This window comes from Canis lupus, chromosome 28, assembly GCF_011100685.1.
Source record: "Canis lupus familiaris isolate Mischka breed German Shepherd chromosome 28, alternate assembly UU_Cfam_GSD_1.0, whole genome shotgun sequence".
NCBI classification, from domain to species: Eukaryota; Metazoa; Chordata; class Mammalia; order Carnivora; family Canidae; genus Canis; species Canis lupus.
Window position 1 is genome coordinate 36,490,686 of NC_049249.1, and position 24,866 is coordinate 36,515,551.

At 48.8% G+C, this 24,866-nt stretch overlaps 2 protein-coding genes across 6 annotated transcripts in view; one reads left to right on the forward strand and one right to left on the reverse strand.

Annotated features, from left to right (window-relative positions):
- The window catches only part of DOCK1 (dedicator of cytokinesis 1), a 493,779-nt gene that overhangs the window by 225,342 nt on the left and 243,571 nt on the right, over nt 1-24,866 (forward strand). The gene's annotated exons all lie outside the window — the stretch shown is intronic.
- The window catches only part of INSYN2A (inhibitory synaptic factor 2A), a 58,586-nt gene that overhangs the window by 26,949 nt on the left and 6,771 nt on the right, over nt 1-24,866 (reverse strand). For 3 of the 4 annotated variants that reach the window (XM_038579108.1, XM_038579106.1, XM_038579109.1), the window contains one exon: nt 11,413-12,589. In XM_038579108.1, coding sequence (XP_038435036.1) covers nt 11,413-12,584 — 1,172 coding nt within the window. In that variant the 5' untranslated portion in view covers nt 12,585-12,589. Of the gene's footprint in view, nt 1-11,412; nt 12,590-14,932; nt 15,051-15,183; nt 15,327-24,866 lie in introns of those variants that run through there. The other variant, XM_038579107.1, reaches the window with a different exon arrangement.

The following is a 24,866-nucleotide window of genomic DNA, read 5'->3' on the forward strand; positions in this document are numbered from 1 at the left end:
TTGTGACCATTTTTTGGTGCATGTTGATGATGTGATTAAGGGTCTTTGCCCCACATGCCTGAGAGCATCTTGGTGGCCACGGATCCATCTTCCCAGTCCTGGCTCTGAAGTCACAAGAGCTTTCCCTGTAGTAGGGCTTGAGGTATATATTGTAAGTATCTGTTTCTCCTGTGACTCACAGAGAGTGAGTGCTGTACTTCTCTGCTTTCACCGTCGGCCACAGTGCTTATCAGCGTGGAACATACCGTACGTTTTTGTTATTATTTTGCCTTCTGTCTGCCCCCCGTCCCTCCGAGAATGTCAGCCCCATTAGGGCAGAGATTTTTATCTGTTTTTTCCCTGATGAACACTCACAGCTCACATTGGGGCGTGAAGGATGGTGGACGCTCAAGAAACAGTTTTTGAATAATGAATGAGGAAATGAGTGAATGAATGAGTGAAGAATCTGTGTGAGGATCCTGGTGGGTTAACTGACATCATACCCTGTGCTTTGGATATGAAAACAGGACGGTCGGCACTCTGCTATTCCCATCCAGATCAGGTGAGAACATCTGTCTCGAAGTATTAACATGATCCTATCTTAAATTTTCCCCACAAGTGGAAAAGGTCAGTCATCTTCTGCTTCCCGCACCCAGATATTCAAATAGATGGTTCAGCCTGTACCTGACCCGGCCCCCTCCTCTTCCAGGGGAAATGCCATCTCTCTATCCCAGAAGCAGTCCTGGTGAACGAGCTTCAGTGAGAAACAAAGACCTTATTAATAATGAATGCAGGTGCTTTCTTTATATGATGTTGACAAATGAGATTGTATTGGCCTAGCAGCTCCCCAGATGTGGTGACCCTCTAATTCTCAGGAGGCTCTGGCTCTTAGGGCAGCTTGCAGTGCTTGTTTTCATTATAAAGGGAAACAAAATGGTGGCCATTGGCGGAGCATGGCAGCCCGGGGGACACTTCAAGGGCGCGGGAGTCCATGGGGGCCAGCAGGTGTCCCCTGCTTCTCCCTCCACCCTCTGCCTCACCTCCAGCAGTGCTTCCCTGCTCTCCCTAAGGATCTGCCTCATTTCCTTGCTCACTTCCCTTTACACGGAGCCATGCATGATGAAGAAACAGGAATTTATTATTATTGTTATTGTTCCAGATACATTATTATGACTGTCAGAAATAGGGTGGGCAGCACGATACTGCCCTCGTGGTGCTCTCTCCTCTGACTCGGACAGAGATGGACACAGAAGTAAACACTATTATTAGGGCAGGACTTTTCAGAGTTTTATAATCAGATTTCCATAATATAAAATCATAGTATGTAGGAATTAGGGAAGATAGTACTTCTTATTTTGTGCGTGGATGGTCCGGTTACATTACCAACAGGGCAAAGCTTGCATTTTCTTTCTTACGTTCCTAAGCTGCAAAATGATAACTGTGATGACAAACAAGTCGCTCACCCCAAAGGGCATCAGGAGTAGCTATTAATAAGGAAAACAACTTTTTAGGGCTGAGCTGAGGCTCAGTTGATTAACTTGTTTTCCTGGAAGACAGATAAAGCTTAAGCTATACCTTATTGAAAATTAATGAAAATGAATTATGGTGGCAGTGGCTACCAAACTAGAATGAGAATAGGCATCGGGGTATGTTGCACTGAAGCAGGTTTTCCTTGGCTTGCCAAGTTTCCCTAGCACTAGTACTGCTACATGGAGTCTGACTTAACAGAGGTTTTAATTTGAAAGCATTAATGTGCATTTGCTAGTATAGTTCTGATCATAAATATCCACAGAGCCCTTCATTTTTCATTTACAGTTTCTTTTGATGTGTTTTTTTAGAGCAGTTTAGTTCATTTTAAGTCAGAACCTCCTCTTTGTGAAGCGTTTGTGCTTTGTTTCAAAAGTCTGACCTCGTGCTTGTTTTTTTAAACCGCTTCAGAGCTCTTGCAGTTGAAGATTAAAATCTTGAACGTGTAGTGTCATCATTTATGAGATTCTTGATGTCCATTTATGAGACTTTTATCTGGGGAGATAGTCTAGTGCCATAACCAATGAGACCGCGATAGAAAAAAAAATTTATTCTGTTTTTGGTGCCTAGGACCTCCATTCCCATAAATGTCCTTTCAAATCCGGCCGTTAGAATACACACATGCTTGTTTTGGTTGCATTGAAAACTTTCCACCAACCTGTTGTTCACATGAATTGAGACGTACATTCGAGGAAGGTAGAGCCAGCTGGGCCTGTGGCGGTCACTCACAGAGCCACTGATGTGACACATGCAATAGGAAGACCTTGGAGGGTTCTCCCCAGGATGGTTGCCTCTGGATAGATTTTTGTACTCGGCACTTAGGTCCCCCGACTTCAGAAGGTCAATGGCTCTGATTTTTTTTTTTTTAAATTACCTCACGGAGGACATTCCTCTTACTGATTATGAATCCTTAAAAGCATGTGCCAGAAAAAAAAAAAAAAAAAAAAAAGCATGTGCCAGTACTGGCATCCCTTTATACGGTGCTTTCTGCTTTCTCCATTACGTAAGTTTGCAAAGATCTCGCCACTTCTAGGCCCAAGAGCCTCTCCGTCCCTTCAAGAAAAAGGAAGAATCCAGATTTGCAGTAGCAACAAGAATGCCTGCTATTTAATTCTCTGTAAACATACCAGGTTTGCCATTTTCAGAGGATGAGAGAGCAGGTGCTCAGGCCTGACATATCTAGATGTGAAGTCTTACTTTGCCATTCTCACCAGCCTTCCGGCATTGGGGATGTCACCTGCATAGCCAGGCTTTGGTTTTCTGGTGCAGATAATTCTTACCTTCAGTGTTATTTTGAGAATTCAGTGCCACAATGCAGAATGCTCACATGTTGGAGGGGCTCAGAATCGATGGGCTTTATGGGCATTTTGCCCAGAGATACTCACTTCCTTGAACTCTTGCAACATCCAGTGGGCAACAGAGCTCATGCCATTTTTGCATAGCTTTAGCAGAAATAGAATGGGATTTTAAAAAGTATTTGAAAACTAGAACTTGCATTTCATCTCTTAAAAAAAAAAAAAAACCACCTGAATTCTGGGACACAAATCCATAAATTCCATAAATGTTCATGTCATGCCTTGAATTGCTCATTTTATCTGCAAATGGGGTATCTGGATTGCCTAGTAGCTCTGTGGTGAGGCATTTATTCACCTACCAACTTAAAAGGCCGGGGAGGTATTTGAAATCTATTTTGGCATTCTGCACAGGGAGATTATTTAAATTACATTTTCGAGTATGTGTGATACCTACATGAAGCCCAAAGCAAGAATTTGGAATGTGTTTTATATTCTTACAAATATATTTGCTTCATTTTTCATATTAAGGATGGAAAGACATTATTTTTCAAGAACTTAAAAAAAGTGTTTACAAAGTTACATACACACAAGCTGTAGCAAAGACTCACCCCGGCCCTGTGCATTAAGGGAAGAGAAAGCTGGATAGTCTGTGATGGGTGCTTCTGTTGCAGAATCACAAAACATAATTTCTACTTGGGACTTGAAACTTGAATGTTTGATCACAAATATATAAAAGCCATTAGTTGTAACAGAAAAAGAAAACAGAAAGGTGTTCCGGAAATCTGTTCGGAGGATGGAAGCCAATTCGAGCATGTGTAGCAGGTGAAGAGAGAAGTACTAAAGTGTCAAGAGATAAGAAAATACGACGGTGGGATCCCTGAACGCATTTATTGCGGAACGTTCGTAGAGAGGGCTCTCCTGCTTTATTCTCTCTTTCTCCCTCTCTGTAAACTTTTATATGTATTTGAAGGCAGTGGCTGAAATGACGATGTTGTTAAGCCTCTCTGGAGGATTTGTGTCTCGAGCCGAAAGGAGCTGTGGGGTCCCTTGTGTCATCGGGACTGTCCTCTCAGAAGGGACCATGTAGCTGGGAGAGGCTTGGCCGGGGTGTTCCCGACCCCGCACCCCGCCTTGTCCGAGACACCGGATCCAAGTGGCCTGTTTGCGTCTCTGAAAACGGAATCAGAGCTGATGTCCCCCTTCGTAATCCTCCCTCCCTCCTAATCTTTGGAAAGAAACCAGCCTGTCTAATAAAGCAGGAAAGTCTCTCTTGACAGTGTTTATTTCCGCTCGCCTCCTTGCTTAACCTCCCGGCACTTTTGTACTTGGAAGGCTTCTTCTCAATAACAGAGTAATTTGGAAGGAGGTAACTGGTACTGTGTGCAAACACCAGCCTGGATTGAGAGCCTCGTCCTCCGTCTTCCATTTAATCTGCAAGAGAAGTCCACGAGGCAGGTGCTCTTAGCTGTCTGGTACAGAGACAGAAGCTGAAGCTCAGAAGAGGTTCATCGCTGTGCCTAAGCACAGCTGGGGGAGAGGGGGGCAGAGCAAAGTCGCCAACTCAGGACCGGCTGACTGCCGAGCCCTGGTGGTTCCACTCCCCTCCCCTCCTGGATCTCCTTCCCGGAAAATGGAAAAATGAAGGGAGCGGGAGGCAGACCTCGGCCGGCTGGCTGGAATGCCTGGGTGACGACAAATATGCAGAGGCACCGAAACTGATTTATCAAGAAGATTAGAAAATGAAGTGCTGACATTTTCATCCTGCTCGGGTAGGGAGTGCAGAGGGATAGGAGTGCATTTGGCAGGGAATGAGGAGCTTTGTGCTCCTGATCTCGATGCCGGGTGCTGCGTTCCCTCTGCTGCTCACAGTGGCCCGCTCTTCTGTGATGCATCGTGCCAGGCGCCGGAAGGCGACACACAGGACTCATTCCAGAGGAGACCCACAAGGGTTGTCTGCGGAACCTCTAACGGCCACCCACCTCCCGTCTTCGAAATGCGGCCATTCCAGCTAACCAGGTGGAAGGTTTCCATCTCAATAGGTGGGTGGGTTTGGCAAGAGCAAGCCCAGCCCGTCCAGAGGATGCCCAGTCCCGTGGAGCCGGGACTGCCTTCCCGTGCCCAGCTTCTCCCTTGGCTCTTGGCAGGGGCTCTCGGATGTTCCGAGTCAGTCTCACGCTGAGACTCGGTGGTTCTGTGTTCATGTCCTGGCTGCCGCGGGGGTGCACGGATTCCCATGTTGGCCCATCCTGCTCTGTGACTTCAGCTGTCCCCTTATGCTTCCCCTGTAATTGTGAGGCAGTATTTATTTATTCTGTTTGGGCATGGATAACGAAGGGAACTTCGGAGAGATTTCTCATCCCCTGACAGGTCCTTCTGAAGAGTGCCTGATTCTGAGGGATTTGTCAATACAGGGACATAAGAGAAAGCAAGGATATCACTTCTGTCCATCTAGCATCGATATCCAGGTGAAAGCACGTCACGGCACACAAACATGTGCTGGGATGACCTCTTATTCCTGCTGGTGGGACGGTGACACCTTCACGTTTTAAACAAATGCTGTCATGTATGTAAACGTGCAAATTACGTGCAAATTATATATACATGAATGACCTACACACACGGAGTTCGCAAGCAGAACCCTGCAGGTTGCATGGGCTGATGATGAACAGTCAAGCGTAGGCTTGGAACAAACTGACCAGCAGTGGCCTGGGGATGCTTCCGCCGCGAGCCTGAGCTCATCGGACTTGTTTCCTCTCCTTGCCTGGTCCATGGCTCAGCGGGTAGGAGACTCTTGGTCGAGGCCTTCCGAACATGCAATGAATGGTACGCCTGTCCGTCTGCTAGTCACACCCCTGGCGTTGTCCCTCACCCGTCTTCTGACCTGGTTTTCAGCTGAGTAAATGTGGTCCTTCCGTTTACAAGACCATGTGGCAAACTGTGCTTATGGCCCAGATCCGGCTACTGGCTGTTACGTGCCTAGTTACACGGGAACACAGCCACCCTCATTTGTATACATACTGCCTGTGACTGCTTTCATGATACTGTGGCAGAGCTGAATCGTTTGAACAGAGACGGCTGTGGCCTTCAAAGCCAAAAATATTTACTATCTGGCCCTTTGTAGGAAAAGTGTGCCAACATCTGCCAGGTCGAAAGGTGACTCCGAGGTCTTCAAATAAACATAGATCCTGAAAGCCTGATTTTTTTTTTTTCCTCCCCCTCTAGACATGAGTAGCTGCACATACCTTCACCCGCTGTGTGGCCGGCCTCCTTGCTTTAGTGATTAAAAGCAAAGCAAAGCTGGACCAACAACACAGGATTCCACGCTGGGTTTGCATTAACTTGTTGCTGCCCTCAGGTCTTTATTCCTACCTGTTTTGTCTTCAAAGCCACCGTGAGCACTGCCCTCAAAGGGTCCCCGGTCTCAGGGGGATTCCCTTGGCTTATTTTTTCCTTGCTCTCCCCGTGTGCCCTGGACCTCCCGTCACAGAGAAAGACTCTTTCTCGGTGAGGCTGACCCGGCTGGACAGGGCCCCGAGAGTGGTAGCAGGGATGAACGGGAGACTGGGTCACTGGGTTTACAGCCCTCCCTGCAAGCTGCTGGAGTCCTTGGGCTGGTTTGTTATTTAGGATTTTCTTCTTTAAAGTGATGGTCTCACATTTGCTCTGACTCAGTACAGCTGCAAAGCCTCCGGGCTTCAAGATTTCATCTCTGCCTATCCATCACATTTGACGGCACGGAATGGCCCGGGTTCTGCTCTCTCCTTTTTTGCCCCCCAACACCCAGGCCTGCAGGTAACACCCAGCTGACGCCGGGAGAGATGTGACCGGTGAAAGGGCCCACTTCACTCTGGGTAGCGACAGATCCTGCCCTCATGTATGATAGCTCGACTGAAGCGCCTCATGTTGTTTCGGGTCTTCTCTGAATAGAGTAACATTAGGCTGTCACCACCACCGAACCCACGGAGACGCTCAGTGTGCCGGGGTGCCGTCTCAGAAGTAAATAACCGTCTCCCCATGGAGTGCCCATCCCATTGGCTGGTGATGGCACAGCAGGAGCATTTCAGATCCGGAGCTCGTGGGTCAGAGTGTCTCCTGCCCGAGCAGCCCATGGCTGCTCTGGGGAATTACAGCTGTTACAAGAAGTACTTGGGTTTTTAAACTCAGTGCCCCGTTTGCTGGGTTCTCGGCCTTCGACAACTACATTAGTGGCCTATTGAGGCAGCCTGTGTGACCCTGAGCTTTCTGGGAAGAGACAAGAATAATACGGAGAGCTCTGAAATAAGCAGGATAATTCTTGGCATTCATGCAAGCAGACTGACCACAAGCTGCCCGCACTGCATAAAGTGAGCGATTTTAGCGAACTGCCCAAACGTTTTACAAGGGACTAAAAGACATGATTTGGAATACTTCTTGCACAGCTACCTACGTATGGAATGCATCCTCTGAAATGCTATTAGGACACGTCCCTTCCTTGGTGCCCACTGGGTGCTGGTTTCTGCTTCTAGCTTTTGCAGACATCATCTTTAAGCTCCTAGTAGCCTGGCTTGGTAGGAGAGGACCTTGAAGCTCCCTGAGATTAAGTAACTTTCCTGAGCAGAAAACACTGCCACGGCCTTTTGGAAATCTACATAAGCAAATGAGATTAATGAACCTCATGAAAAATACTTTGGAAGCTACTGAATGTGGTTGGGGTTGGTGACATAGGAATTCTCACGCACAGAAGAGCTCAAGAAGCTTTTCTGACAGACTCAGGCACACAGTTTGTGCAAACTCACTAGTGAAAAGAAATCCTATGGAAAGGTTATACTTTCGGTGTTCTTCGAGAAACAGAAGTTGGGCCCTGGACGCTAGCCAAGTTCCAAGAGTATTGCCCTCCCTGGCTCTGTCCTAACATCATAAACCAGAGCAGGCCCTTGGCCTCACCGTGCGATGTGGGTTTTGGAGGGAGATCTGTACTGGGACTCAAAGTCGTGTGTCCCAGAATGCACGTAAGATGCTGTCCTCGGGATCCCTGGGTGGCTCAGCTGTTAGCGCCTGCCTTCAGCCCAGGGTGTGATCCTGGAGTCCCGGGATCGAGTCCCACATCAGGCTCCCTGCATGGAGCCTGCTTCTTCTGTCTCTGCCCCCCTCTCTCTCATGAATAAATAAATAAAATCAAAAAAAAAAAAAAAAAAAAAGGCCTGTCCTCACTAGGTCTCCTCCCAGTGTGGGCAAACTCTTTACAAAGTAGGCTCTCCGTGCTTAATTAGGGGTGGAAGACAGGGAGAGAAACTGATTTTACCCAGCTTCTGAGCATCCTCCACTGTTGATGATTTTGTAAACTCTAGAAAACTCTACTAGTATTTTAACTTGGTCATGAAATTCTTTGTCAGTGTTACATAATGACTATATAATAATCTGTGTAGTTTTTTTTTTTTTTTTTAAACCATGAGATGCAACGAGAACACCTATTCCACTGGCTTAGATGGAATACGTACAATAAGTCCTGCAAATTCCTCCTTTAGCGTGATGGTCCTGGAGCATGCCCTTCAGGGGAATGGCTTAATGCTCAAAAGAGCGGAACGTTAAATTTTCCAGATTTTGTGATCTGGTTGAAATTGGCCACGACAGCAATATTTACACCACGGAAATCAGCAAATGCTGTTGCCCCACCCCCAGTACCAGTTGTTATAGATGAGCCAACACACCTGTCTTCCACCCTCCAGCTCCGTGCTGGTGTCAGAAACCCAGGAGAGGGATAGAGAAGGAGCTTGCCTCTTCTCTGCACATCTGTGAGGCTGCTGGCCTCCCACATCCTGCCATGGTAAAGAATGGTGGAATTTGGCCAAATTAATGACCTCGGGCATTGGCAAGAGGGCCCACCTCTAGGATGGCCTTGGAGTTTGAAGTCATGTGACTGTTACCCAAGTCCAGAGGGCTCAGAGATCGAGGTGGAAGGGAACGTCTAGAAGAGATGTGGGAATTCACCAGGACACTCAACTGCTGTTCTGCAGCAAGCTCTTCATGTGCAGGCAGCAGTTGAACTAGGGATTGATTTTAAACTCAGCTCACCCTTTGCCTTGATCTGTGGTGCTCAGTCCTCATACAGTTAAGAGCCAGGCGCTGTGCCCCATTTTGGGGAGACCGGGGTGAAGGATGTCTTATAACCTTGGCAGTGCTCGTGTACTATGCAATGGCCAGTCAACACGTATGGCTCTCGAGCACCTGAGATGTTCCCAGTAGGACCGAAACACTGAATTTACAATTGTAATTAATCTGAGTTGTAATTAATCGGAGTTTGTGTCTGGTGGGTACTCTACTGGATAGAGCAGCTCAGGGCTTGTAGGAAGAATATTGGTGGAAGCCTATGTGCTGCGAGTGTGGCGGGTACATTTGTCACACTGGACTCAGATGTGGGGCTGCTAAGTGTTCCCCAAACCCCAGCATCTTTGACTAGACCAATCAGTGCTCATGCCACTGCAGTTATCAACCCATTCAGATGCACCTGGCTGTGGGCTAACTGCATTAGAGGGTCACCCCACATCATCCTCTACTTCCATCTATAGGATGAGTGATGATCTCCAATCTACGGGTGAAGACATGGAAAACAGAGGAGTGGAGCCCTTGGCCCAGGTCCTCAGAGTCAGAATCCCCACCCTAAAGATGTCTCAGTAAGTGCAAGAGCACCGTGTAGACTGGCAGCGTTGCAGAGAACTCATGTAAAACAAATCTCTACACTTGTTCTAATAGTATAAGGAGGACACATCTAAATGTGATTCTCCTTTCATGGCGTATCCATGTGTGTTCAGCCTTGGCGGGCTTTTAGCTTGGCACCTCCCCTTGTGAGCATACACATTTAGCATATGCATTTGGCTTTATACCGTTTGGTGGCTTGGTTTTAATTTGGGGGGGGGGAATGCCCCAGCAAGTAATGTTGGTATCTTCCTATCTCGCTGTCTGATTCCAGTCACTACAAGCTGTATCGAAGTCAGGGAATGGGTCCCTATTGGGACCCTGTTAGGCTTGTTCAGTCTTCGGTGGGAATGTGGTCTCCCGATCGCCTAGTCCCTTGTTAGACCCACCTGAGCGTGTTGCTTTCGGATGTGTACGTATTCAAGTCTAAATGACTGAAATGGGATGAAAATGGAAATGTAAACCCAAGGCTGAAAGAGGCCTTTTGAAAACATTCTATAATGTTAGGTTATCACTGATCTCCACAGAGATTAGCTTATGATTGGCTGACAGCTAAATACCATCAAATGCAGACTGTACTTTGCATGGCGGGGCGGGTGGGGGGGGGAGGCGTGTGGAGTTCTTGAGAACCAACTCTTCTTACAGATGGGTCACCTGCAGTCAGTTGGAAAAGCCAGAAACCAGGTGCAGAACCTGCACCAGGCACCTTGCCTCTGGAGCCATGGCCTAAGCCTCACCTACTGCTTTGGGCCGTAGAGACCGTTTCCTCCCCCTTGTTTGCCATACGCAAACACCAAACACGGTACAACCAAAGCACAAAAATCCTCCTGAGGAAACTGTGCATCGGTGATCTGCTGCCCCGGTGATGCATTTCTTGGCTTCCCTTCATGCTGGCTTCTAGCTCACATAACCAGGGGTAGAGGTCCCCAGGGTGGGAACTAAGCACAACTAACTAACCACATGCCTCAGAACCCCCCTCCAGACCACAGGCTGCAGGGAGTCCAGACTGTGCCGAGGGGAAATGGGAAACAGAAAACCTGGCAGTCAAGATGAAGGCCAGAAGCCATGGGCAATGTTTCTCGAGAAGCGTGGCACTGGAGCACTGCTGGCATATTTGTTTCCGTGAAGCACACTGCCGGGTCCTTCTAGCTAGGGGGCTCACGGCCACCATCCTTACTGTTAGGTCAGCTGCCTTTAAATTTGCTGCCGCACAATTTCCAAGTTCAAAAGATGGAAAACAAAACTCAGCACTCTGTTATCAATGCTGGGTGGTCTTGGCCGCCAACTGGGTATGATTCCCTCTCTAGCCCAGCTGCACACAGAAGACAACTCATAGGGGGAAAGGCACAGTCTCCTAATCACACAGACAGGGCTTGCCTAAGGCTAAGCATTGCTTCTAGGAGCTCCACAGCGGGACAGAGAAACATACCCTCTATTGTGTGAGGCCTTGTACAGTCCTGAATATCAATGTTACTCTAATGATTTAATATAACCAAGTCAGCATTTGCTTTGCAGATGCCATTTCAATTCTTTTTTTCTTCTGTCATAGGATTCCTAAGAGGCGAGTGGTTCTCTCATTTAGCCCTTTTGGACTGGTGTACCTGTTATACCTCATCCATATCCTAATAAACCTTTTGTCCTAGGACATCCAAAGTTAAGACCCGTCGTTTCATTCATTCAAAACAGAGGTATAGGATTTAAATTCCAGGCCAGGCAGATGAATGCCAAGCACCAAGTACGTCTTCACGGCGAGTATACAGTGAAGTCCTAGCCTCACAAAATAACCCAGGCCCCCCCCTCTGAGCTTGCGCTGTCCTCGGACTATCACCTGTCCGCATGCTGGCACTGCTCTGGCTACGGGTCTGGGCACTGGAGGCTACATGGGGCCCCTGCGGGGGGTGAGCCCGCACAGCTTCACGAGAAACGTGGGCATACATACCCTTCCCGGTGGGCTTCTCCTTTCTCCAACTCCTGAATGACCCCCAAGAGCACTTTGATGGTTTCCTGGCTGGAACTGATCAGGTCCTCCATCACCTGCAGCTGTGCTTTCAGGTCGACCACCTCCGTGTGAGGCACGATTTGTCGGCATTCTTCGCCCGCCGCGGCGGCCGGGGGGCAAAGCTGGCTCTCCTCCCCCGGCGGGGCTCGAGTCTGCGGGGGCTGCTCACTACATTCGGGGGACAGGCACTGCGTCGGGGGCGAGCAGGCGGCCGCGGGGCCCGGGGCGGCCCGGAGCCCGTCGAGGCGCGCGGCCCTCCTGGGCTCCTGCTCGGCCGCCGGGCAGAGGGGCCGCTCGCCCGGGGCGCCGGGGTTTGACCAGGCGGCCTCGGGGCCCCGGGGCCCGGGGGCAGGCGCGTACACGGCGGCCACCTCCGTCTTAAACAGCGTCCCGTGGGCCGCTGGAGCGGCCTCGTCGGTGTCCGGCGTCGCGCGGCCGGGCCTCGGCTTCCCGGGCAGCGCGGGCTCGGGCCCCGGGGCGTCGGGCAGGGCCCCGTCTGGGCAGCTGGCCTCGGCAGGGCCGCCGCCCGGCTCCGCACAGTTGACCGCGGCCGGCCGCTCCAGCGCGTCCACGTGCTCGTCCGAGTGGGCCACCGGGGCCGCCGCCTTGGGCACCCGGCCGCCTCCCCACGGCCGGCCGGCCTCCCCGGGGCCCTCCTCGTGCTGGTCCTTGGCGTCCGGCCCGAACCCGTTGTTTTGACTTTTAAAGGCGTCCGCCGCCGGGATGCCCTTGAGGTTCCCTTTCTTGCGGTCCAGAGGGAAGGTCTGGTAGCACTTTTTGAGGTCCGGCGAGGTCTGCACGCCCGTGCTCTTGGTGACATTGGGGATGGACCTGCGAGCGGGCACGGTCATGTACTTGCGGTAGGCCGCCCTGGAGGACGCGGGCTTGGCCTCCCGCCTGTCGCCCGGCGGCCCCGCCGGGAGCTGCGCGTCCCGCTGCTCATTCTGCGCCTCGCAGATATCCTTAAACCGCACCTGTAGGGCTTTATTCCGTTTTTTAATCTGCCGGTTGGGATCCAGGGCATACTTCATCTCCAGGGCCAGGCAGGCGGCAGGTTCCACTTCACCCTCGGACGTCGTGAGTACGCATTTGCTGGTTTCCTTACTGACCATGATTCCTGCGTTCAGAAACAGCAACACAGACGTCAGGGACACAGAAACACACACGCGAACACACGCGCCGCACCGACTTCCAGCGAACGGGACTACCGCCTGCTTCCTAATTATTTTTTAAACAGGTGAGGCTGGCCTTTATGTTAAGGAAAATCAGACAGGCGGAGAATTGCTGGCAGGCACAGCTTGAAATGCTTCTCAGATATTAAAGCCTGCTTGCTTTTCCATGTGGGATACACTCGTTTCTTTTGATAGTAATGCATGTTTCCCCATTAGACAAACCTGTTTTACTATATTCATCAAGAAGCCCAACGATGCTGCCTCTTTCCGCTTTGCAAATTATCATTTCACATACACGTCCCCACTTCATAGGCAGATGGTTTTCCAAATGCATCTTACTCGGTTTGGGTTTTTACTAGTTTTTGAGGATGACGTGATTAATCTATTATTGGAATCCAAGAGAATTGCTGTTTTCTTATTGGAGATTCGAAGTCCTGATCAGATAAATGTGGAGAGCCCTACACGAGGGACTCAAATGAATCTATTTGTCTTAGCCGCTATGGATGCCATGGGACGACACGGCATCCTGCTCTATGGGGAGACCAGAAAGGATGAGTCTTTGCGCTGTGGCTTGCCTCTAATGGGTTAACACTAGCCCTAGAGAAGAACACTGGGTTTCCCTGCGTCTACAAGGACAGCGTTAGCAACTCTTTTCTTTGATTCTGGGGAGAGTGGTATTTGAAAATACTTTTTTTTTCTTTAAAAGAAATTATTCATTCTAGAATCAAGTTTTGTGTTTTGATCACAACCTCTGAAAATGAAAACAATGGTGGTTGTTTCAGTATTTAAATCCTGAAAGAAAATAAAATCACAAGGCTTTATGTTAATCATGCAAATTCATCTTGGGCTGAATTATTAAATGCATCTAAAAAGGTGCAGGTGGCCGACGATCCCTCTGGGGAATACCAGTGGGGTAAATGCCTTCACTTTATCAGGCAGATTCACAGCTGCTCATCGCACGTGGAAGAATTTTCTTGTGGGCTGAACTTAAAGGAAGAAAATATAGTTATGTTGTTTGTGAGTTTGTGTTTGAGAAGAAAATAGATGGGGGGAACTGGGGTGTGCAGGGGCCTGGCGTTGGAGCACCGTGTGCAGAGAGGCAGGGTCATGGACACGAGCTAGCAGAATGAGAACCAGCCCTGGCCGCACTGCCTGGTCCACCTGTTGACAGGCCCTTTGGTCTGTCGTGGGAGGAGCCTGTGAACCCGGGACTGAAACCTCCAGGGTCGCTTCTCCAGAAATGACCAGGGAACTGGGTGAGTCGTCACAGCCGCTCTAGAAGTCAGTGAGTGAGTGGGCCGCCAGGAGCTCCGCTGATGTATGAAGACTATACCTAACACCTTCCGTGCCGTGCGGCCCATTTGAAGGAGCAAAGTGGGGATCAGAGAGGTTATGTCATTTGTTAATGTCACACAGTAAGTGGGACATACAGGCAGGAGCCGGATCCTTATCTCCCAGATGCCTGAGGTCATGCTGTTTATCATGATGTCAAATGTCCAACACAGGCAGGACACCTCCCTCTACTCTTAGTTCTTATTGGGTTAGGATTGCGGGCCAATGGGCATGGTGGTCTGGTGAAGGAAAAGAAGTGGGGAGAAGCCCAGAGTCCTCATGTGAGACTTTGTTCTAGAACTGCCTCTCCCTGCAGTCTGGACACTCTGTTAAATTGGCCTCTGCATCACAAACCAGCGTGGCCCTGGCACTCTGCAGGTCTCCACTAGACTCACTGAACAAAAAGGCTTAGAGAAAACTTAATTATTTCATCACTTATGCCATGACGATGAACTGGCAGTCATGTTGGAGGACAGCAGAAATCCGCTCTGCAGAATTTGGTGTAAGTCAGAGGGCCAGGGTTTGTCAGCCTTGGCGCTCCGGGCATTTAGGCTGGGTGACTGTTCTCCTGTGCACGCAGAAATGTCGAGCAGCATCCCAGCTCCTACCCACTAGATGGAAGGAGCAGCCTCTCAGTATGCAGCTAGAAAGGTCTCCAGACATTGCCAAAGGGCTCTGGGGGGTGGCAGAGCACAGCCACCCCTGGGTAAGAACCACCACACCAGACCGTTCATCGTGGGTGCTGGAGTGTGTCCCTGAAAGGGACGGGCATAGGAGAGCAGAGTGAATGACCAGGAACAGATGGCAGTGTCCTGACACCCGGGGGCATGGATGATCTAGAAGGTGCCTGTTCTCAAGGGCTCATCTGGAAAAGGCCCAGCTCTGTGCTGAGCCAGGAGGGAGCCACGTCCTCGTGCCACATTCTGCATCTGTGTGTCCTCTGACTAAGGAATTACCCAAAACGGTCCATCTCCTAGGAAGTCTGGAGAAGACCGAGCATAAGCCTTCTTTGGCTTCTGGAGCTTTACTAGGTGCTGAGGATAGCTGGAGGCCTCCCGGCAGTTTTGGAGAGACCTGTAAAGGGAAGGAATGGAAAGGAGCCGCATCATCTCCTGGCGCTTTGTTGGGAGAACTAGATTCTGGAGAGTGGGGAGGGTAGAGCATGGCTGCTGAAGGCAGGTAATATAGATCTTTTACAGACACTTACCCCAACAGGTTAAAGTGGACTTGGTGTGGGGAAGGCACGTGGGTGTGTTGGGGGGGATAATGAGAAAATTAAATCTCAACCCTCCTATCTCATAATCACTCTTGAACTGCCTCTTTGTTGTCCAGCTCTGTCACACTATATTGTGCCATCATTCTGCAGAAGACCTTCCTACTAGGGAAAATTTGAAAGGGAGAGCATTTTTACAAAAAGCAATTTACTAGTGATTTTTCAGCCTTTTCCCTGCCACTCCTGAAAAATGTGTGTCTGAATAAGTTTGTCCTACCATGCTATTCATCACCGCGATTTGCCAGGAACTGCACTGAAATAATTTTCTTACATCAGTCTGCTGGTTTGGAAAGATATTCTGAATCTTGGACCCAACCATCAACCTAATAAAACAAATCCGAAAAATTAATTGCCAGTGGCAAAATAATAATAATAATAAAGCAATTCTAAGCTCTTCTCGGTTTTACAGGGAGTTGCTAAGTATATAAAAATCATTTTCCTATTAGTAAAAATCATGGTGGTACTTGGGGATTTTTTTTTTTTCTTTTTTTCCTCAGGGTAGTTTGTTGGTGAATTCGGTTTTAAAGTGGTAGAAATTGAATTGTCCTCATCCCACTGATAAGTAAGACATCAAAGGATTCTTAATAGTTGACTTATTTGGACTTCAGATGGAGATCTGTGCACCGTTTGATGCCTGGGTGGCGTTTTCTAAAGCTTTAGAATGCAATTTTCCTGGACGTTAAGAATTACTTTTCATATGAAATGGTTACCCCTTTCCAGGGCGTTCACTTACTGTTCATGGGGCGGGGGGATGCGGGCTGGTAGAGATCATTAAGGAAATGTTTTTGTCAGGAAAGGAAATATGGGCGTTCTAACAGAAGACATCCCGCCGGTCATACCTTGTGGCACACTTCATTCATCCGTCGTGCCTGCACTCATTCATTCAGCGATTAGTGTGCACGCGTTACGGTGTGATGTCAACGCGCAGTCCACGTGCACTTCTCTTATCAAATGCCAGCACTGTCTGCAGGGCACTTGCATCTCCTCCTTGACCCTCAGGGCAGCCTCACAGGGGACGCATTATTGCTGTCCTCAAACTACAGATTGAGAAATTGAACCTCAAATTTTTTTTTGTTTTTTTGTTTTTTTTGGTAATTTGCTGGGAGTCCTGCCCTTTGAGGGCCCCTGCCTGGATCCCTCTAAATCCCAAGGCACTGAACCACTGCCCTGCCCAGGGAAACCTGTAAGCCTGAAGGAAGTGCCCTGCAGTGAACCTCAGAAAGCATCCAAAGGCTGGAACTTGTCTGAGTAATTTCCTCGGCCTGTCACAGGGTCTCCGGGTGCAAGTTGTGCAGAGAAGCTCCAGGTGGGTCCCAGGAGCGCACCTGTCCCTGGGCACAGACGTGGTGGGGGCTGCCCGGAGGGCTGGACTCCTCGGGAAGCCACATGGGCATGTTCTGTGCTGGCTCGCCCTGGCCATGTCACCTCCGAGGACCGTGGGCTCTGGTTCTTGGAGTTAATCTCTTGGCTCCCAGCAGCGGGAGTTCATCAAGTTTATTTTTCATAAGAAAATGGTGTTTTGGAATTCATCGGACTGTGCCGTCTTGAGGTGAATACGGCGAGTCACGGTTGAGCCCGTCTGGCTCGGGGAGAGCTCGATGTCGAGGAGCTGTTCGGAATGTAAATGTCTTAATTACCCTCAAATTAAAGTGCATAATCAAATGTGAGTTGTAAATATATAAACCTTGTATTTTTAGATTAGTGATGGAGACTCATCTGTGTGCTGCTTTAAATTAATAGCTTATATAAAAATGTTCATTCCAGCTTCAAAGAGTGGAAAATGGAAGCAACTAAAAGCCTAACAATAGGTAAACGGTTAAGTAAACGGTGGTGTACGTCCACTCAGTGTGGCCATTAGAATGATAATTATAAAGATTACTTAGTATCCTAGAAAAACACTTATGAAATCATGTTAAGTGAAAGGAAGCCATCTACCAAATTGTGCTGGAAGAAAATGAACAAACATGGTCATCATCACTGTGGTTTTAAGAGAGTGCATTTGGGGAGATCTACTTTCCATTCTGCATTCCGCTTTTTGTTGGGGGAGCTGCATTATCATTATTTGCCAATTAAAAAAACCACAGGGCAAAGTGGGTCCACACCTTAGGCAGGATGACAGGACCGGGCAGCTGGAAAGTATAAACACTGGGATCAGAAGAAGAAAAACCCAGAAATGATTAGATTTGGGTACGCGCAGTCTCCCAAAGGTCATCTTTTACTGTTTTGAGGATGCTCTGAATAAAGAAAGAAAATGAATTTCAGAGGATTGGTGGTGCCTGCGCGTGTAGCACAGATGCAGATGCCGAGCGTGTCTTCGCACGTACACATGTACACGGGTGTGCGCGGGTAGGTTAGGAGAAGGGGTGTTTAGTCGCAAATATGTCAATACATGAGCAAGCTTGCTGCTGGGAGGAGACCTGCCATCTGTTTTAATTAGAAATAAAAATGGATTTGACGTATCCTCTGCATTTATTTTCTGAAGCCAACTGGAATCTCAGCAGCTGACAGGAGACTCTCCACCAGATTAGCCCCATTCCTAACGTGTCTGTGCTCCCGAGAGGTTTCTGTTAGGGCCCCATGCGGGGCTGTCTGTGGCCTGGCGCGGCGGACCGACCGTGGGGGCTGGTGAGTGCCCTGGCTTGCCAGGACACCCCCTAGTGTCCCATCTGACAGCGGAGATAGCAGAAAGAGCTAGGCAAGCAATCTGATGAGTCTGGAAGGGGACTGTATGATATTATTGGTTTTTCTAGTGGCTTTCCCGCTGTTGAGACACCTTGGAGTCACAGATGCTGGCTGGAATTCAAGATTAATTGGGTCAGCATTTTATTCCATATGCTGAGGGAATGCCTGAGCATTAGGCTAGTCAGGACGGGGGAGGGGGGCCAGTGAACCTACCCTTCTTTTAACACTCAACTTCCCGGAGGGAAAGGAAAAGGCCGCATCCCACCCCTGCAGTGAACTCATTTGTGTCGTGAAAGAGTTAAACTTTGAAGGCCTATTTCATAGGCGCCCATTGATTCTTCCAAAATGGAAGTCCTCCCTTCCTAGGGGCAAAGCTAACTGCTATAGATTTTGGACTGTGCCTTGGTTAGATTCATTATCCCGTTTAATTTCCTTTAATACACTGAAATGATATTTTTCCAGACATTTGTTCACTTCTTCAAAGGTCATTGATTCGAGAGGACTGAAATGGGGTAACGAAATGAAAACACACACCCCTCCGAGATGGAGCGCTTAGGGAGGAGGCTGCCCCAGGTCTCCGCGGTGTGGGAGGAATCGGGGCCCAGCCATGCCCCCTTCCTTGATTTGTGGGAGACGGCAGTAAGGCCTCCAGCATTAAGAACTGATGAGCGTCTAGTCAGAAGTAGCGGAAAGGGGCCCTCGTGCAGCTCCGATGCAGGCTTCACGCAGATGGAAACCAGCTTAGGGGGAGGCCCCGGTTCATGCATATCTGTGATTTCCGAAAACACATCGCCAGCAACAGAAAACGTACCGTCGATCACTTCAGCCACATGGTGCAAATTGCTTTTGCCACACAGACTCACACTGGACTGCTTCTGATGAGTGGGGGACCACCTAATGAGAGGAAGGGAACCATCCATGTCATACACGGATGCTTGGGGTTTGGCATTGAGGTTTTAGAGAAACCAAGAAATGGTCCTCGTCCAAGGAGGAGCAAACCATCCTCCTTCATTTGCTTCACTACGTGGTTCTCTGATCTTTAGCTTACACTGATGTTAACCTTTGCTTATCCTCTGTCCAAGTGGAATCTCAATTAGTAGAAATGAATTAGCAAAATTTTATGATGTCGGCGAAAACCAACTAGGGAAAATGCCTCCTCCAAGTGAGATGCTACATCAGCGTAGAGAACGGCTTTTATTTGCAGCAGTTAGCTTTGCTAACTAATAATGTCCAAAGAGAGTCCAGAAAAACTGGTTCCAGCAACCCATCAAAATCATATATAAGATTAGTATAAGGAACTAATTTCCCTGCTCCTCTTTTCTCACCAGCAAGCAGGACAACTGGGCAAGGTGTTAAATGTAAGGGCTCTGGCTTTGAATGTAGCTCTTAGGTAGGCATAGACTATTGTAGCACAGGTCCGGCCCGCTCTATTGCCTGTGTGGTTCTGGGCTATCAAGCAGCAACCAGCTGGTAGTTTGGAGCCCAAGACCAGGAGGTTGGAGTTGGTAGGATTTGGAAGAGGTGGCCTCCTTTGCTTAGACTTTGCGGGAATCTCAAGTGAAAACATGTACATCATGGAATGAACTTTGGGATGGTTCTGTCTTATCAATGATGATGAATCCTTATGTATTATTATTATTATTATTATTTTACTAAATGGCATGTTTTCCACTCATGATCTATCCTTGAGCTAAAATTATTACATTGATTTTTCCAAAAAATAACTATGTCAAAAGAGTATATGTTTTCCCTGCTGTTTCTCGAAGCTGAATCTCAGGATACCATTTGGGAACACCCAGGGCAGGATTTCTGCGTGGAAGTAACCAATCACTGCAGATGAAATGATTTAGAGCTGAAGATGCGATCTGTCTTACTGGCAAGACAGTGTGAGTGCCCATCTATTACCATCAAAACAGGAATCCCCCCCCCCCACCCCTTGTATTTTTCTCTGTAGTGCATCTCCTGTGTTTCCCTGGTCCAGCCAAACTATAGAGTTTGCTAGGTCTTGAGTTTACCTATGGAGGTAGCTAAGCCAAGAAAGAAAGGGAGAAATGAGCATTTCTTGTAATCAGCTTCTGCTTCTAAGTGGGCAGCAAAACGTAGAGCAATGACAGCCCCAAGAGCCTATGTACAAAATCCTAACAAGAGGCCATGGGCCATGACCTATGTGTGACCCTGAGGTGGACCAGACTGTACCCAGAAACATAGCTGCTATGCCCCCCTCGGCCGCGCGTGGATCAGGGGCACCCACTATTACATGCAGGACTGAACTTGGCTTGCAATGGGGCCAAAAGCCCCATGCCCCATCTTAGGATGGTGGCGAGTCCCCGGCGCTCTGTTGTGAGGGCACCCTGGCAAGTGGTGGCAATGCTCTCAGCCTGATTCATTCTCTGGCTTAAGTCTTTGAAGCCAGTCTTCTCCAGGTCTCAGGAATTTTTGTTTTTCCTTTCTGTTGCTTTACCCATTGGCTTTTTCCTTCCTGTTCCCACTGCTCCCATCCTGACCTTGGCGTTCTCACGTCCCCTGCCCTCAGCTCTCCATCCTCCCCTCCTGCAGGTCCTGCTCATCCAGGCTTCAAGTTTCTGTTCTGTCTCTAGAACACGCCATGGTCTCTCCCTGCTTTGTGTCTTCGGTTCCCGTGGTTCGTGTTCTAGGACTGTGCCCCCAGCCTCCCCTCCCCAGGTGATGTCTCTGTGATGGTCCAGGTCTACCCCTCCCTTCTCTGTCTGCTCCAGTCCTCGTGCTGCCTTCCCTGCATGGGGAACAGCACCTGCCTGTCTGGGGTGACCTGGCACCGTACCAGGTGCTGGGCACGCAGGAGAAGGAGGCACAGTCCTGAGCAAAGGCATGCATCCGTGCCTCCCCGGGGGACTTGGAAGAGCAGGCCTGAAGCATGAGTCACTCTTCTTTGATATGTATCAGTTCTCTCCTTACACAAATAAAGTGATTATAGACGAGGTCCCTGGAAGCACCTCTTTCCCCCTAACTCAGTCAGTTTTGATATTTGCTAATTGGTGTAAGAATATAATGATCCATGTTACAGGATCCTCACAGCTGGGGCCTCACCCATGGTATTTCCAGAAGGCTGACGATGGGTCTACCATATTATATTGGTGGCTGCCAAGGATTCTTTCTGTGTTGCCTCGATTTTCAGACTGGATGGAACATGGCTGTTTTCTGAAATTTGGGTAGGAATTAGATGAGTGGAAGGGAGAGAGGCATACGGTTTTCTGAGGCTAATAAGTAAAACCATGTCTGGAGATTCTGATCTTCTGAATCATGGCATAACTATCTTGAGTTTTAGTGTATTCAGGATTACCTTAAATTTTCTTCTTTGCTTACGGAAGAGAAAGAGATGACCCATACACTCAGAAAAATGAGTATATGGTTCAGAAATGGTGTATGTAGGTGACCCATGAACCACACGAAGCATAGAGATGCCAAACCCTGCAGAGTCAAAAATCTGCATCTAACTTTTATTTATTTATTTTTTTAATATTTTATTTATTTATTCATGAGAGACACACAGAGAGGCCGAGACACAGGCAGAGGGAGAAACAGGCTGCCTGGAGGGAGCCTGATGCGGGATTTAATCCCGGGACCCCGGGATCATGCCTTGGGCCAAAGGCAGGCGCTAAACCGCTGAGCCACCCAGGGATTCCCTGCATCTAACTTTTAACTCCCTCAAGACCTAACTACCAGGACTTCTGGGTGGCTCAGTGGTTGAGCACCTCCCTTCAGCCCAGGGCGTGAGCCTGGAGTCTCGGGATTGAGTCCCACGTCAGGCCTTGCATGGAGCCTGCTTGTCTCTCTACTGCCTATGTCTCTGTGTCTCTTATGAATAAATAAATATATTTTTTAAAAAAGACATAACTACCAATAGCCTTTTGTTGACCGGAAGCCTTACTGATAACATGATGTTGATTAGCACATTTTGCATGTTGTATATATTACATACTGTATTCTTAAAGTAAGCTAAGGAAAATGGTATCAAGAAAGAAAAAAAAATACATTTATAGTACTGAAAAAGAAAAACCCAAAACTCGCTTATAAAAGGACTCGCACAGTTCAAACCCACGTTGTTCAAGGCCGAACTGTGTGTTATATGCAGTCATGCAGTACAGTGGGGTCCTCATGACATCTGCGTTGTAGTAAATAGGACTTGCTGGGGAGTGCCAGTCCATTAGTTCTTACATCATCCAGCACTGTGCTCAAGAGCGGGATGTGGTAGTAGCAAAATTCGTTCAGAATTTAATTCAAAAACTTCAAGAGCTTGGGATGACTAAAGCATTGTAAAGTGTGGAATCTTTGCTAATCTCGGCCTTCTCATTGGACTCTGGGTTTTTGCTCTAGAGAAGGAGCCACGGACCTGCGGGGTGGGGATCCATGGAGGGTCTCCAGCGCACCTGTGAGTCCGGTTACTTGAGAAGGGGGTGTTCGGCACAGAGCTTTTGAATGAAATAACTTTCGTTTCTCCTTACTTTGAATGGAGTACATGCTATATACAATTATTCTCAATAAATAATATCAATACTTAGAAATGGAATTCTACACCACATTTTGTTCACGATGAACGTGGAGAGGAGGTAAGAGGGGAGCGGAGAAGTAGGAAGAGCCAGACGACAGGAGGGGAAGGGTAGGGTGGGAACTGCCCAGAGAGAGAGACACAGGAGAGGAAGGGTGGTCCTCAGGAAAGTTGGTCCCACCACGCCGCGTCCCATCCTGCCTGCTGTTACTTACTCAGAGCCTTTGCTGTCAGCTTTTGGTTCTCTAGGGCCCCCTGGAGCAGCCCCCTATCCTCCTATCTAGAGTGGAGCGGGCCAGCTCATCGGCGCTAGGACAGGCCTCCGGGGCAGGACATCATAAGGCTGCGTGCTCCCTGAAGCCCCTAACACAGTCCGTGCAAGCATTAAATTTAATGAATAATCCTATTTTAAGTTCCTTTTTCTGCATTCTGCTTCTCCTTGTTCATCTCTCCTTTATCTTCTTGGGTTGGGTGGTCCCTTCCTTGACAAGGGATGCGGGAAAAGGGAGTGAAAGGGCACGGGAATGGATGGTGAAGGGTCATGAAGAGAAAGAAGTTGGCACCACTGTTGAGTGAGCAGTCCTGACAATGAGGAAGCGGGGCTCTGGGTACATGGGGATCCTAAAGGTAGTTTTTAAAAGGAAACCGTAAATCTTTCCAAAACCTCAAGTGACCCTTCTAGGCTTGGCCTACTTGAAGCTGTGGGCGGGAGCATAGGTGTTCGAGAGGTGGAACCTTTTTAGGAGTTTTGGTTTCTTTTGTTTTCTTATAGGGCATTTCCAGTTATGTAGGAGAAGAGACTGGAGGGAGACATGCTCTTCCTGAAGGCTTCTACCCCTGAGCCCAGCTTTTGTAGAAAACGTGTATTAATCCCCACCCTAGTCCAGGTCACTCAGAGTTCCTGGGGATGGAGCCACGGAGACGGGGCGGCAGAGATCCACGTACTAATGCATCCTTTCCGAAGATCCACAAGGCCACCCCTCCTCCTCTTCTCTTTCCTGCTTTATTGCTAAAGCACAGGGCAACATGTGGCACATAAAGTGCCCATAAATATTTATTGAACGAAGGGAAGAGTGAGGGATGCCCCCGGGGAGCAAGGAGCGCCAGCCCCTTCCATTTTGTCTAGAATGAACTTGGGGCTCAGCCAGGTGTTGGGCCGATCACCAACACGGCCCAGGCCGCAGCCGGCATGTGAACCTTTCCGTGGCCTTGCTTGTGGGGCAGCCGTGGGGACAGGTTCACATCCCTAGTGACCAGTCATTGTCAGGGTTTAAAATACAAGGTGTTTTGTTAGTTTTTTTTTTTTTTTTTTTTATTTGTATTATTTTGTTTTGCTTTCCTTTTTTGCCGTGTGGACAGATGATTGAATGGCAGAGTCCAAATAAAGCGTTCCCTGGCAGGTGAATAGCAGGAAGACCCGAAATAGCAGGGCACCTTCACACCTTTGTTCTTCTGCTGTTTCTGGCTGGGGATGCAAAACATCCACAGTTCGGCCTTTTCCTAGGAATTCCGTGGCTGGGGGCAGCTCTTCAGAACCAGAGATCTGAGTTAACTAGGAACATTGCCAGACTTTTCAGAGGGTGATTTACTTTTGGGTTTTCCACGTAGAACTTTGTGAATTGGTGAGGTGGCGTGTCCTCAGGCTTGCCTGCTTGGCATTGTCACACTCCGTAGGCTTTTCGGGACGTAGCGGTTCCTGGCTACGCAGTCTCACCTGATCCTTAAGAACTGCGGTGTAGAGACCGCCTGCCTGGTCTTGAGTTCCGGCCCAGAATCCGGGGCTCGCTACACAGTCTGGGGGAGTGAAGGTGGAGTGGGAGCTGATGCTTCTGTGGTGCTTGGCAGAGCTTCGGTGCCATTTCACACTTTATGTTCTCGCATCGCGTTCTCCAAACACCCTCTGAAGGAGGGGGTGCCTTATTTTGTAAAGGGGGTGCAATCGAGGCATGGATAGGTGGGCGAATCAGCGCCCATGGCCACACAGACAGCGCTGGCACAGAACTGGGACTGCAGATGCAGGCAGTGTGGCTCGGACACTGCTCTCACCGCTCCGGGCTGTGACGCGGGCACAGTAGGTCGGTGCCGTGAAAACCCTCCGTATACGGTCCTGGTGAGGCTGGCAAGGACAGGCACACTGAGAGCATGTTCTAGTATGTGGATGACACTGGATACCATCTGTTCCTCGACAGAAACATGCTTGAAAACCAGCTGGAGGGTTACAACCTTGGATGGCTGATTAAAAATATACAGTTGTCCCGGTTTTCTGCTTCAAGCTGGGTACGCCATTGGTCATTCTCACGGACTCTTTGGGGCTAGACTTAGAACTATGCTAATGCTTCGATGTAGAATTTAATGATCGTTAGGTGTGAACTGGGAGCCTGGAGCCCTGGATGAGAGTCCTTTCTCTACC